Source organism: Spermophilus citellus (assembly GCF_964194105.1).
Source record: "Spermophilus citellus genome assembly, chromosome: 1".
Taxonomy (NCBI): domain Eukaryota; kingdom Metazoa; phylum Chordata; class Mammalia; order Rodentia; family Sciuridae; genus Spermophilus; species Spermophilus citellus.
In genome coordinates this window covers 84,074,441-84,090,002 of record NC_138182.1, presented here as the reverse complement: position 1 = coordinate 84,090,002, position 15,562 = coordinate 84,074,441, and the positions used below count along the sequence as shown (strand labels likewise).

Genomic DNA, 15,562 nt, shown 5'->3' with positions numbered 1-15,562 from the left:
TATTTGGTGGTCTGAGTTTTGACTGCAACCTGTTACATGAGATCAAGTATGGAGTTTTCCATTTGTGGAATGATGTGAGTGCCCCCAAAGTTTTGGATTTTGGAGCATTTTGGATTTCAGATTTTCTAATGAGAGATGCTTAATCTGTAATAATTTCATTCTGCTTTGCATATAGTAAACATTAAAATAAGCTTTGGAAATGAAATGGATAATCCTCAAATATAGTTTCAGTCTTTCCCATTTGTTTATGGTACAATAATGGTTAAAGAGTGAAATGCTCCCAAATTAGCAACCAGAGAAAGACAGACATTAAGAAGCCATGGCAACTACCATCCAGATAATTGACCTTGGGAACTTCAATGTCTATCTGTACATTTGGCTCTTCACACAATGAAACATACCAACAACGTAGTCTAAAGACTAGAAATGTAGCATTTTAATAACTTTCATATTTCTTTGATAATTGTATGTTTAACATAAATAATGTCCACTGTTACATCTCTATTTCCTTTAAATACTTATTCAATATCTAATGAGTTAGTGCCTGCACAGTAAAAGATAAGCTATTTTTTTAAACAAATTTTATTGGTTTTGTTTACATAATAAGGAAACAGCAACTACAATAGTTGCCACTTTAAGTGACCACAGGGGGGGAAAACAAAATATATAATTATTTTACATGGTTATATTACAATTTTATAAAGTTAGCTACAGCATACTCATGTTCTGCTATAAACTGTATTCCTTTGGCCATGTGTAAGCTGTTAATATTAAAAGGTGTCTGAAATTATACCCATGTTAGCAGTGAGTAATAAGGAAGAAAACAGGTTAAAATCACTTGCAAATCTCTTAGCTATAAGATCCATTTTAACACCATTTTTGTTGTTATATTAAATAGCTCTTTGTACTAGGAAATTTGCTTTAAAGTCAGAGTAGCACTTTTCTATCTTAGTTTTCATCATGCAAAGAAATCATGATTGTTTGTAACCACCCTTTATCAGTATGTCAAAATTTTGAACAAATTTTTTTGAAAAGCTACTGAATATCATTTTATTACAAATAGTGCATAAGTCTTCTTAGTTTCAGCTTTAAGACTAGGCAAGATGATACAAATCGGAATTCTGCATAGAGAAGGAACAGCATTGGAGTGTAAACGAGAAGGGTATTAGGATATAAAATCTCAGTAAATGGTAATAAAATGATCTAAAATTGAAACAGGAAAAAAAGTTCTATGCATAAACTGTGAAGACAATTAAATGGCCCAACGTTGATTTAAAGTTGAAAATCTGAAATGTCTTTTATGATGACAGGCGTTTGAAAAAGTGATTGAGAAGAAATTAATAAACAAATTTGCAAAGATAATCCATGTGGCATTGAACTAATTATTTAATTATTGCTCCCTCTTTTTTTTGCCACATTATTGAGTTTCAGCTTATTGTATTGTCACATTGGATTCTGGCAGAAAACCACATTCCTAGCTTATTTCCAACATGTGGCCTGACTTCCTAAAAGAAATAAATTGGAAATTCTGTTATATTTTAAGACAGAAAGCTCTTGGGCCCAATTTGTTCCTGAAGTCGCTCTGAGAACACTGAACTGTGTTCTGCTGGAACAGAATCAGGACCTTTTGCATTGATGTGACGGGGCCATGACAAACTCCAAGCTCAGAATGGGAGAATGGGTCCCCATGGGTTTCCTCCCACCCCATCTCATTTCCTCTCTCTGCCATTTTCTCTTGTACATACTTTCAAACACATCTCATCCCAAATTAATCTAAGGCACTTTGCTGCAGAGATTAAAAAATTAGATCAGAATGCACAAAGTGAAGGTTTTTTTACGCTCCTAAAAAGAAGTTTTGCTTTCTGGTGATAGAAAATCACCACGTCAAGAACACCTTTCTGTTGGTTATTAAAAAAAAAATTTTTTTTTTTAAAGTTAGTAATAAGCCTCACAGGTAGCTGTTAAATTGGTTAATTTGTATGATTTTAGAAAGTAGTATTCTAAGTATACTTAGAGCTAGAGATCATTTTGACTACAGCAAGGAGGGAGGGTGCGCCTTGCTCTTTTTGCTGTGTGGACACTGCGCCAGGCAATTCACATTTTGTCCGTTTTGGGGTCATTGGAATCTCCATCGTAAAGCTATGAATACAGGGGCCTGCCCCTTGTTTAATCATCTACATGTAGTGTGTGTAGTTAAGTATTTACAGATGACAAAAGTAAACAAATAAACTACCATACCAAAGGAAGAATATGCAGTAATCCTGAAAAAAACTGTAGGTGGTATTTTCTTTGTAGATCATGTGATTGGGAGATTTTAAAGTCTTCTGTGATAACAGTTCAAGCCTTCTCTTTCTTTCCTGACATTTGATTTCATTTCAATGCAAAGAATATAATGATTTTTAAAAACTTACCCTTGATCTCTCTCTCTCTGATACTCTCTCCTGATCTCCTAAATGTTTCTATCATGCAAAAAATAAACTAGCTAAACTCTTTTCGTTTTGCATTCACTTACAGTTTGACCAAAGATGCGATGCCATTCATTGAAAAGTTGCTTATTAAAGGATTTTTAAATTTTTCAAATTGAGCAATTGAAACTTTACTTAAAAATATGTCTTACATAATAAGTGGCACATTTTTCCTTTATTCAGAGGAATCTGATTTAAAAATAAACCTCTTTACCAGGAATTATGAGTGAGCTCATTTTCAAATCTAAGGTGTGTATGAATACACTAGAAACGATTAATAAGAACTACCTTGAAGTGCTGACTGTAAAAAATTAAGTGCTTTCACCATGAGGCTTTCCTTAATCCTCACTGGTTTTCTTCTCATATTGTAAACAGCTCATAAAATGTCAGGTGTAACGATGAGTGTTAAAATAACCCCACTTATATTTTTACATAGTTTTGTACCAACATACAGATTTTTGTTTTGGCAAATGTTTCATTTTGTTATAATGACATCTGTCCAAAATAAAGAAAATAAGATTAAGTGAATATTCCTTCTTTCAAGATGAGCTGTATTTATTACTGGAACGGAAGTTGTCATATCCATGATCATTGGCTTTGAACTTTAAGCAGGACTGCTTTTCCTCCAAGGACTGTTTTTCTTCAAATGACTGGCACCAGCAGCACAAGCATGACTACAAAACAAAGCAGCTTGTCATATGTGCACATGACCCTCTGTCCCCACTCTTCCTGCTCTCTAGGGTTGGACTTTCTCTGCAGAACTGGGAGTTCTGGGGCCCTTTATTTCCATGCTCTTTTAATTCCCCCTTAATGAGATATAATTATATTAGTGGACTCTTATAAAATTTTTCACTAAAAAATATAAAGGAAAAAAACTATATAATCAAAATTCCTCATCAAAAGAAAACTACTCTTAATTCTTGATATATACTCTTGATGACTTGATAAACACAGTATTTGATAAATGTAGAATTTAAAACCTTTTTTCCCCTTACAAACAGAAATATTATCACATACACGACTGGATGCCGGCAGGTGTTTATGAGTGTGTATTTTGTTTTAATGAGATTGTACTATATGCGTACTCTATAACCTGCTTTTTCTTACTTGACAGTATCATAAACATCTTCCTAAATCAATGAATTTAATATTACTTTGTTATTTTTTTTCAGTTGCATATCCTCAAACACTGTTTCTTTGTTTTTTAATATTTATTTTTTAGTTGTAGTTGGACACAATACCTTTATTTCATTTATTTATTTTTATGTGGTGCTGAGGATTGAACCCAGGGCCTCATTTGAGCTAGGTGAGTGCTTTACCACTGAGCCACAACCCCAGCCCCCTCAAACACCTTTTCAATGTTGTTACACAATAAAGCTATGAAGTTGCAGGCATCTCAGTTGTATTAATTTAGTTTTGTTTTCCTTGGACTTTTTAAAAATCCAAAACTTTGTTCATTCTCTTTGTTTTCTGAGAAGATATATGAATAAGAAATTGTGTCACTGGGCATGGTGGTGCATGCCAGTAATCCCAGTGGCTTGGGAGGCTAAGGAGGAGGGATTGCAAGTTCAAAGCCAGCTTTAGCAATTTAGTGAGGCCTAAGCAATTTAGCAAGACCTTGTCTCAAAATAAAAAATGAAAAATAAATAAAAAGGGATGAGGATGTGGCTCAGTGGTTACACTGAGGAGAAAGAAAGAAAGGAATTGGGAGATTGGGAGGTTCACTCTTTTCTGTTCTGTATAATAAGGGAGTTGAGAAAAGTTCTTTTTCAGATCTAAAATCTGAGTGGCCAAAGAGTTTTATAGACTGCTTGATTGTTTACAAGGAAGCCAAATTTTTGGCTTTCCAAAATGAAGTACCAGGGACAATGGATCATGCCCATCCAAGAGGAGGGCATTTTTTATTGTTGTTTAAGGAGTGAATGGATGAGTGGATGGATGTTATAGTGCCAGCAGCTACATGAGGAACAATGAGACACCCCAAAGGAGCAGCACATCTCTGTTGTATAAAACTGGGGAAAAGAAGAGTTGGAACCTGATTCAGATTTCTTTGTTTGACTTGCTATTCTCATAGCTCATATAAAAAAGTGACTAACATATCATAATATGAATTATGTCTAAATAGTCTAAAATCTACCAAGAATAGAAGAATGGTACATTTACTCATATTCAGCTTTTATGTATTATGTGACACCTGTCCCACATCAATGAGTGTGACTTTTATTAATTTTCTGAGCAATTCCATGAGAATAACTGGCTTTGGCAACAGGGAGTGTAGCTGGCTAGGATTCAGAGGCAAGAAACTGACTCTAGTGACTTATAAGCCAAATTCATATTTTAAAAATCACCCTTGATGTAATGCAAGGGAAAACTAAAGAACAATTTGCTAGATGTCTCCAGATAGAAATATTGATGGTTTCAAAGGGTTATACTTGATGTCATATTACAAAGAGCCTTTTCTTTTGAAATAGTCTCTTACCTTAAAGCAGTTTTTGAATCTTTTGCTCACCAAGTACAGAGCAATTGGATTAATGCAGGAATTCAAGGAGGCCATGTTGATGCCAATATAATCCAATACCAATAAAAAGCTGCAAACAGACAAAAACCCACAACATGTCTATGAAAGATGCTGCTCTGAGTATGTGTTCACTGCAGACTTTTGTGTTTTTGTGAGGGGAAAAAAAATATTGCCTAGATCCAGTGGTTCTGAATTTGTCACTAATTTGCTAGTAACGATCGCTGTCCCTTGCCTCTGTCACTCGTTGGGTCTCTCATCTCCACTGCCCTTCCCCATGGTCCCCTCCCATGCCCAACTTTCCTTTTTTAAAATACAACTTCATTGGGAAGTGCTGAGGATGGCCGAAAAGAAAGCATTTCCAAGTGTCAGGGAGAATCAGCTCTGACATTGTCAGTCTTGCCACTCGTTCATCCTGCTGTGTCTGTGTGTTCCCAGGGTTGTCCCAGGCCCCCTTAACTCCTCCCCCTCAAACAGCAGTGTAAAATTGGGAGTCTTAATTGCTCCCTACGGACTAAAAAAGTGGTATTTTGTGTGCCTAGGAAAGGGATCCATGAAAACACTCCTGCGTGGCATTTGTTTACAAAATGATTTCCATTCCACCTTTCGTACCTCAAAAGTTCGCATCTGTTGGGATCATTCTGATCGTAAATAGTGAGCTTCAAGATCCTGCTGAGGTGAAGGGGAAGCCAACAGAGGGCAAAAACAAGGACCAGGCAAAACACTGTCTTGGCCACTTCTCGTCTCTGAAATAAAACCAGTCAGACCCTTAAACATGAACCTTTTATATATACAGCATACACTCTTCCCAAACAGCATATTTGATATCCCTCAACTAAAAATTTAGAACATTGATACTTCTTTTGAATAGTTAATATAAATTAGAACTAAAATGATGAAGGATTCATCTTTCAAAAGTAATGGTTTCTCTTCTTTTAGATCATATAGACTACTTCTAAATAGATATCATAAAAATATTCCTTATAATAAAAAATACCTGAAGGAAGAAAATGGTTACGCTCTCTGGCATGTAATTTTAGTTCATTCTCATCAAAATCAGTTTTCATCTCTCTCGTGGTAATGACAGCCACAAGCCATCCAACCTGGGCACCTTCTTACCTGCTTTAGGTGGTCATTCAATGCGATTTGCATGCCGCTCTTCTTTCTCAACATTTCACAGGTCATCAGGGTGTAAAACAGTGCAGTGATGGCCAGTGGCAAGCAGAAGTAGAAACTGAAGAGCCACCAATCTTTAGCTGTCTTGTAAAACTATGGGGAAGTGGGAATTTTCTATGGTTAATATTCCTCTTTAAAATATATATATATATATAAAATATATATAATATATATACCAAAAGTTAAACCTAAAAAGTAATTCATCAAGGGGTGATTATCTCCTAAAGTAGATCCATTTTATAAATGCTATATAGAATCTCTGAGTCCACAAATAATTAAGTGATATATTAAATGAAGCTTTTCTGAACAATATTTCAGTTCTTTGGAAACAGTACTATGTGATTATGCATAAAATTTAAACAGCTGGACCAAATTTGAAATAAATGGTGATTCAGTGTTTCATCTTTACATAGACTATTATAAGAGTATTATTTGTGTGAAATATTATACCTGAATGTGTAATGATATCCTAGAATTTAGGGGAAGTTTTCACTTTTTATTGTGTTTAATGGAAAAAACAGACATGAAAAGGTCTATATTAACCATTTCGGTAATAAAATGTATAAATCAAAGCTCTCAAAAACTCAAAGTGCTTGTGAAATGTTTTTTCTCTTGTTCTTTTTCTGCTCTGTTATCTTTTTTAAAAAATACTATTACTCCACATATATCTGTGTTGGAGAATATCTTGTATAACTGATACAGCACTTTCCCCTCTTTTTACTAATAAATAAGCAATAATCTTATTCTCAATTTCACATTATGTCCTTTTAAAATTATTTTATTTACTATGATATACACAGTTAGATAAATTTTATATAAAAGTATTATTGTATGTAAAATAGAAAATAATCTTTGGCTATGGTTAGATGAGCCCCTTTGCATATTCTCTTAATCCATTCTGTTGAACAGGGTCTTTATATTTAGGATCTGTCTTTTAGAGACTGGTGTCATCAATCTTTTCCTATTTCCCAATCATTCTTTAAACTGGGTGTGGTGGTACATCCCTATAATCCCAGTACTCAGGAGGCTGAGGCAGAAGGATCACAATCCCAGGCCAAGCCTGGGCAACTTAGTGAGACCTTGTCTTAAAATAAAAAATAGAAATGGCAAAAGGGCTCTGAATCTTTAGCTCTATCGAAGAAAGCTTAGGCCCTGAGTTCAATCCCCAGGACTGAAAACTACAACTACAAAGCATTCTTCAAAAGTGGCCAAGATGAAAAATTCTTTGCAAAGGTAGCTTCCCTTTAGCATCAAAGACAGAGAGCAGGTTTGCTGTTCATAACACACCCATATCAGGCATCTTCTTTTGGAACATTTGCAGAATCATCCATTCCTCCAACGCTTATGCAGATATGTAAAGTGGTCTGTCCTTATATGGTTTTAAGTAGAAACACCATAAACTCATATCAATTCTCATGTGAACTTGGTTTATTTGTTACCTCTGAGATTTAGGGTGTTCTGGGAAAGTACTGATCTCAATTCTTGCACTTGGGTCATTAGTCAATGTTAACCCACAGTACTGGGATCTATACTCTTAATTAATGCCCAGGACAGTCATAAATCAATAACTGCTCAAGAGAGGGGAACTGGGGAAAAATATCCATACATTTTATAAGGCCGGAGCAGAAAGTGGGGGTGGAATAAAATTTACCTGCATGAAGGTTGTTTTCTGAATGGGATGAAGCAAGCAGATTCGCAGACGACTCCCTTTGTAGTCCATTGTAATCAGATCAAAACCTATGGCTTCGGGGATAGCCAGAACCACAGAGATCACCCAAATTAAAACAATTTCTACTGCTGTCCATTTTGGAACTCCTATTCCTTTAATTCGGCTCCAAGAAGCAACAGCTCGATATCTGAAGATGAAAATGGAATTGTTTTTCAAGCTGGTTGGTTTTATTGAATTACATAGTTTATTGTCTAAGTAACTTAGCCAACAGTATTATGGTGTTCAGGATAAACCTGACTTAAAAATAAATTCCTACCTGTCAATACTTAGAGCACAGAGACTCAGCACAGTGATTCCCACGGAGGCTTTCTGTATGAAAGGCACCAGCTTACACATCTCAGCTCCAAATGGCCAGTCCTCTGCCAGCAGCTGCATGGGGGAAACATGGAGCTCTGTTAGGGAGGCTTTCACAGGACTCCCTCTGAACTACATTACTTAGTGCAGAGTAATTAACATGCAAGAGGAAGATAAGACATCTCAGCGCTCATTCTTTTTCTCACGGACTATGCCTTTGAAAAGCACTCGTGTTTGATATATGGAAGGGGAGAATGTGTGGGGAATAATAAAATGCAGCCAGCTTATGAGAATTCATCACGCATACACAGTAGCTTGGTCTGAATCCCCTCTGCAAGGCCAACTGGGGGCCCTTACTTAAGTTTCCCTTAGAAAATTGAAACAGCATATTGTCATAGAGTGTCAAAGCTCAGGTTATGGCCAATTAAAATACAGGTTAATTAAGAATAATGATAAATTTTCTTAAGCTGAGGAGGCTAGAATACCCCCATGGAAACGTACTCTGGAGAATAGTGTGTTCATTCATGCACTTGTTCATTCCCAGTGACTACTCACCGAGTATTCACACTGTTCCTTGACACATCGGGCACAATCCTACCTACTTCAGGGTGTTTGCTCTAAATCTTTCCTTATCCTGGAAGGCTTTCCCCCCATAGACCCACTTGGCTAAATCACATGCCACCCTTGCCCTGCTTTTAGGACCTGCCCTTTTCAATGTGACTGACCCTCACTACACTATTATAGTAACCAGCTGGGCCTCCCCACGTCCCTTACCTACTCCACTTTTTTTTCATCCGTAGCACTTCCCAACTCTTACTACATATAACATTTGCCTATATGTTTCTTTAGTTTTTTTCTGATTCCCTAAAGTCTAAGACAGAATATCAGTTTCATAATTGCCTAGAATAGTGCCTGACACACAGCAGACGCGCAGTCAATATCCTTGCCTCTAAAATATGTAGGCACAGCAATACAATGAATGAAAAGACATAGTTTTTGCTTGTGTGTGTTTCTCTTTATTCTAACTGTAGACTATGTAACCTTCTATTATTAAATGTGGTTATTTTCTTTCTTAGGATATGGGTGTGTCCCCCGCTAACAATTGAATCACTTTAGGTAAACATCTGGACGGAATATTCACGAGGTTTTGAAAATAAAGGAAAATATTTCAAATCTATGAGGTTTCTTTTTTTTTAATGTTTTCTAAAATAACCTTCTGAAAGTGAAAACTGTTTTGAAACACAATTGGTTGTTTCTGTCTTTTCAACAGTTAGGAAAACTCAACTGTGTTTGTCAATCGAGGTTGATTGCTCTTTAACTGGAATGGCCAAAGGCTAATATGCATGTCTAATAATGAATATGGCTTGAAGGTGGAATACAGGATTAGTTTCATTTCTAAAAGAGACAGGAAAGATTACACAAATACATGGGACAGATGTTGGAGGACTTACCACATATGTGCTTACTGTAGGCCTGGACAACTTGGAGGGCCAGGCAGGTTAACACAAGGCAATAAAGAGAGCCAGGTGTAAGCATTCCATCAGTGTCAGGAAGGCAACAGGGAGTGGTGGAGTCTGGGGTAATCCAGGTCAGAAAGGAGCGACTCTAATAGACAAGCTCCAATAGGTCCCTCTTTTCTAAGGACCCACCAATACAAAAATCTATTGATTTTTCAAAAGAAGCCAGAAGTTGTTGTAATTTTTATATGAAATTTCACAATTAATAAAAGCTGCCAACTAATTCCTAATTTAAACTAATATGAAACACTGTTACACACTGTTGTATTAAGAAAATAGAACCGTGGGCCAGACTATTTTCCATCTTATGACTTTTAGATTAAGCAGTTGACTCATAACTCTGCTTAATTCACTCAACTAATATTTATTGAGTATTCACTATGAGCCAAAGAGCATTTGGAATAGAGGATACATATCAGTGATTAAGGCAAACCCCCTGCTTAGTCTGGGGAGGGTGGCAGACAAAAAAACAAATACTTGATATGGTGTTACACAGAAGCTGTCATATCAAGAGGGTGGTGGTGGGATTTGAGGTGCTTTATTGATAGACTTCCTAGTAAGGTCTCTTGGAGGAGATACCATCTGAGTAGGGACTTGACCAAATTAAGAGAGCAACACATGCAAAGGGTGTGCTAGACAGCAGACAGAGCATATGCAAAGGCCCTGGGGGTAAAACAAGACTGATGGACTGAAGTGGAAACAAGAAGGTTCTCAAGGCTGAAACAGAGTGACCCAGGCCAAGTATATAAGAAATAAAGTTAGAGAGAGAAAAGGAGTTGTATTTTCTTTTTTTAAACTGAGGATTGAGAACAGGAGTGCTTTACCCTAAGCTACAACCCTAGTCCTTTTTCATTTTGAGACAGGGTCTCTCTAAGTTGCTGAAGCTGGCCTCAATCTTTACAATCCTCCTGCCTTAGCCTCCTGAGTTGCTGGAGGCCTATACCACTACATCCAACCCTGAATGCTTTTTCGAGGAAATTCATGATAATGTTTGGAGTAGGGAAATAGCATTACATTATTTCCCATTTTTAAATGGTCACTGTGACTGCTTAGTATAGAAAAAAATGTAGAGTCAAAAAAGAAGCATTGGTGGCAGGCTGGACCATGTGATGCCTTGATAACTGAGCCCCCCTAGTGAAATTAATAGAAGGTTTTCTTTCTTAAGAGGCTTGGTCCATTCTCCCTCCCTAGTTAATGAATTCCCAAATCATATTCATGTGCCCAATGTACAGCAAACACCAAACATCAAACACCAGGCTGAGCATATTCCTCCTTTCCTCAGCTGATCAGACCTTGAACACATACTCTCTGTTCCCATTCTTATCAATTATCAATTATAATTGACAAGCTTGGTATCTTTACTGCAGAAGAATGAGCTAACAGGGTCATAGAGTGATTTTATAAACTTGATTTGCCAAACTATAGATTGTTTATCAGTTCACCAGACGTCCACTAGAGTGAAGAAAACTACACACCCTGGTTTTATTGAAACTTGTGAAAGTACCAGTTTCTGCCTTGTGTGCTCTTTTCCCTTGTAGAACCCACAATTATACTTGCTGGGGGAAGGTGGATCTGACTTTCCCTCAATCTTTTTGATTGATATCTTCTCAACTAAACTTTCTCTACCCCAAACTCTGGTGTTTGATGTTTGGTGCTTGCTATACATTGTGCACATGAATATGATTTGAGGGTTCACTGACAAGTTTGTTGAACCAGCCAGGAGTGTTGTACCCATGGTGAACTGACCCTAATACTATGGACATCTGGAGAGCCCCTGAAGAGCCAAGGTACTGTTTGTCCAGGGGATTTCTCCAGACTGTCTTCTGTAACAACCAGTCACTTTTGGTGCACAACCACTTGAGGCAGAGAAACTCATGAGTTTCATAACTTTTGTCCCTTTTTCTTTTCTTTAAATTTTTTTTTTTGTGGTGCTGGGGATGGAATATGAGGCCTTATGCATGCTACACCCCCAGCCCTTGGTTTCAATTTGAAACAGTTGAGTGAGTTGCCTTGGGACGTGTGGCTACAAAATTCTTTCTTTCCATTTTTATTCAATTTCTTGGATTTCATGTATAAGGATCCCCTGGGAAAATTTAATAGAGGAACCCTTGCTTAATAGGCTTTAGGCTTAGGAGAAAAATGGCCCATAAATAGGACCCTAAGTCATTATACCGCCTGACAATTAGAAGTATTTTGGAAGAGAGAAGGCAAATGGGAAGGCTTCCTGTTACTTTATCAAAGTGGACCTGCTTGGTGCAGATGTAAAATCATCATTCAGCAGGCAAAAAAAAACTTAAGCTTGTCGTCGCTGATACAGAATGGGAGAAAAATAGAGAAAAATCTTTAAATGTTTTAAGTCCACAAATGGCTCTGCTACCGCAAGCTCCTCAACTGGTGGTTGCAGACACTCCATCCCCTAATGGGAGCATATAGTAGCAGAGAAATTATTCAGAAGGGAGGAAAAGTCTATAACGGTTTTCTCTCCTATACCCATCAGGGCACATAATTTGGCCTAACCCACACCTAATGCTGGGGATGTAACTCAGTGGTAGAGAACTTGCATGTGTGAGGTCCTGGGTTCCATCCCTAGCAACACACACACACACACACACACACACACACACACACACACACACACACACGGATTAAGAAGCCCACGCTCTCCCTCCCTTAGATTTAACATGATTTTTCCTTATATCACTAGAGGAGCCTTAACTACAAATGACAGGGAGGATCATATTAATCTTACAGATAAAAGAAGGAAACTTATTCTGAAATTAACACATGCCTATCTCCTGATTTAAAAAACCATATGATTGTAACTGGCTATCAGGGGAAACCTTTTTCGTAGCCTTTGGAATATCACTTTGGCAACATGAACTTAAAGCACAGCTTTCTATCAATGCCAGAATGCCTAGCAAAACTGAATGTACAGGTAACTTTTCTCAAAAGATGGGCTAGAAATAGCTATTTCATCTAAACATGCCTGATATTGATAACTGGCTGGATAACCAATTTTTGCTACAGAATAACTGAGGACTCCTTGGAGGTACCAGAAGGTATCTTGAACTGGGTATGAAAGAGGAAGTATGGGTGAACAGGAAGTCAGAATGTTCCTGGATCACACACATATCTGGGTGTTCCTAAAGAAAGACCATGAAATAACTAATTTCAAATATATCCCTTACAAAAGAGGAAAATGTAATGAGATTATTTCTGATGGCCTTTTTAAGTTAAGGTCTAATATGATCATGCCATTCGCCATATAATATGCCTAGCCTTCCAGTGAAATGGCCAAATTCTGAAGAATGCCTGTAGAGGCTCTCAGGGCCTAAAATAACATGGTGCAGAATCTATACTCAGTTGTTCCCAACCCTTGCACTCTCTTGGTTCACTGTACTAGGCTGAAAGGATACCTTTTTCTACATCCCACTAGAAGAAAACTCTCAAGAGATATTGGTCTTTGAATGGCAAATCCCAAACCTCATGCCAAACAAAAAATTTGTTAGGCTGTGCTTCCACAAGGGTTTAAGAACTCTCCCACAATCTTTAGGGAAATACTAGCCAGAGACCTAAGGAAACTTCAGCTAAAAGAAAGGATCCTCCCATAATATGTAGCTAACATTTGGTTGTAAGTAAGAACAAGGCAGCTTTAATTGAAAATGTTGTTCAGATCTTAAATTTCCTGGCTGAGAGGGAATATACAATTTCCAAGAAAAAGACCAAAGAGACTGTTAAAACTTAGAATTTGAGCTCCTAAAGAAATTAGCTCCACAATTAAAGCCCCACTACCTATTAACAACTGTGTGGTTTTCTGGGGATGGTCAGATTTTGTCCTATCTGGATTCCTAACTCAATGTTCACTGTCAAATTTCTTTCTGGGCTTTAAAGGGAGGACACCAAGAATCCTTACAATGGTCTGAGGGATGACAATCTGCTTTCTACCAGATAAAGTATAAACTGCTTATTGGTTTAGCTCTGGGTTTCTCCAATTTAAGAAAGACTTTGAACCTTTTTGTACATGAAAAGCAGGGACTGAGACTTGGGGTACTAAATCACAGTCTTGGTCCTTCTCACCACTCTTAGCTTACTTGTCAGAGCAATTGGATCAAAACTGCAAGAGGATGGCCTCCTTGCCTCTTGGCAGTAGCAGCAACTTGTGATGTTCTCCAGGAAGCTGAAATGTACACTCTGGGGCATGCAGCACCATGAACCCTACCCATCTACCCACCCACAGCTCACATGGTGTCCTTCCACTGTTAGAATAAAAAGAGGTCATTGACTGACTTGAGGTTGATTGGGAGGATATCAAGCCATCCTGTTAGACAGCCCTAATAAAAAATTAAAAGTGGTTTCCACCCTAAATCCTGCCACTTTATTGCCCATTGGCTTTGATGATTATGTTCAGTCACTGAATAAATGTTTTCCATTGGACTAGACCTGACCAACAAACCACTGGGAACATCAGACATAGGCTTTTCACTGACAGTACATTTCATGGATCAAGAATAGTGCCAGATCCAATGTGTCACTGTCACCTTTCAAGAGACCACTGAAGCAAAGGCCCTACCCTCTGGCACCTTAGCACAGAAGGTTGAATTCATTGCCCTCAGAAGAGCTCTACACTTGTGTATAAATAAGGTGGTCAATATTTATACCAACTCCAGTTGTGCATTCTCCGTGGTTCATGTTCAAGGGGTGATTTGGAAGGAAGAAGACCTACTCACCTTAAGTAATAAGGATATCAAACACACTTCAGAAATTTTGGCCCTATTATAAGATATTAATGAACCAAATAAAATAGTCATCATAATTCGTTGCCTGGGACACCAGTGGCTGAAGAAAACCCACTAGCTGACCAACTTGCTAAAAAGGCTGCATGAATCTTGAGTTGTGAGGATCTTTTGACCCGACCAGTGTCACAAACTGATTTCAACAATACCAGCTCCATTTTGCCCTTTGAGACTTAAAAAGACATAAGAGTGGGTGTCTGAGATGTCTTTCTCTTGTGCCAGAGGCTATGCTAAAAGACCTCTTAAGATAATTCCACTGGAGTACCCATTCCAGTGGAATAACACCCTGCAGTGGGTCCAGAGATACCAGATAGGCCCCAACAGACAGAGTCCTGTCCAGCAAGATTGCTCAACAATGTTCAGTCTATGCCAAAAGTACCTCAAAGACTCAGCCTCAAACTTGTGAAAGGGAATTCAACACTAAGGGTGAAGTCTTGGTGAACACTGGTAAACAGCATACCCGTGATGCAAGGGCTTCTAGAAATTTTAAATATCAGTTCATTTTCTCCCATACATAAAAGGCTTCTGAAATAACTAAAGCCTTATCAAAAGAAATGATTTCTAGATATGTACCATTTATGTCTATGCAAAGTGATAATGGGGCTTCCTTTGTGGCTAAAATAACTCAAGTATTCAGTCTTGGGCCTCAACTTGGAAAATACACGCTTCATGGACATCACAATCTACCAGAAAGATGGAGAAGATGAATCTCACTTTAAAAAGAGCCACTGTAAAAATGTGCCAAGAGACCAACTTGACTAAGGTGTTGCCTATTGCTTTGCTTTGAGTAAAGGTGGCATCTAGAAGCAGACTTTCGTTCATCCCATATGAATTAATATGTGGGAGACTAGTCCAGGCACCCCACAGAGGGAGACTTGACTCTAGAAAGGGAATCACAATCATTGGTTATTTAGAAACCTTAAATGAGGTCTTGACTTCTATTCATGAGTTTGTTTCCAACAGGTTGTTGTTCCCCACAATTGTACCTCTCTACCAGTTCAAGGCTAGAGACTGAGTCTTTCTCAAATCCTGGAAAGAAGAATGATCTGAGGACCAACTTTCTGTCAAGTGCT

At 37.7% G+C, this 15,562-nt stretch overlaps 1 protein-coding gene across 2 annotated transcripts in view; it reads right to left on the bottom strand.

The window, feature by feature from the left end:
* Positions 1 to 1,912: 1,912 nt before the first annotated feature.
* The window catches only part of EDNRB (endothelin receptor type B), a 29,899-nt gene continuing 16,249 nt past the window's right edge, over positions 1,913 to 15,562 (bottom strand). For both annotated transcript variants that reach the window (XM_081283805.1, XM_081283804.1), the window contains 6 exons: positions 8,142 to 8,254; positions 7,808 to 8,012; positions 6,100 to 6,249; positions 5,593 to 5,726; positions 4,945 to 5,053; positions 1,913 to 3,139 (listed from right to left, as the gene is read on the bottom strand). In XM_081283805.1, coding sequence (XP_081139931.1) covers positions 3,005 to 3,139; positions 4,945 to 5,053; positions 5,593 to 5,726; positions 6,100 to 6,249; positions 7,808 to 8,012; positions 8,142 to 8,254 — 846 coding nt within the window. In that variant the 3' untranslated portion in view covers positions 1,913 to 3,004. The remainder of the gene's footprint in view (positions 3,140 to 4,944; positions 5,054 to 5,592; positions 5,727 to 6,099; positions 6,250 to 7,807; positions 8,013 to 8,141; positions 8,255 to 15,562) is intronic.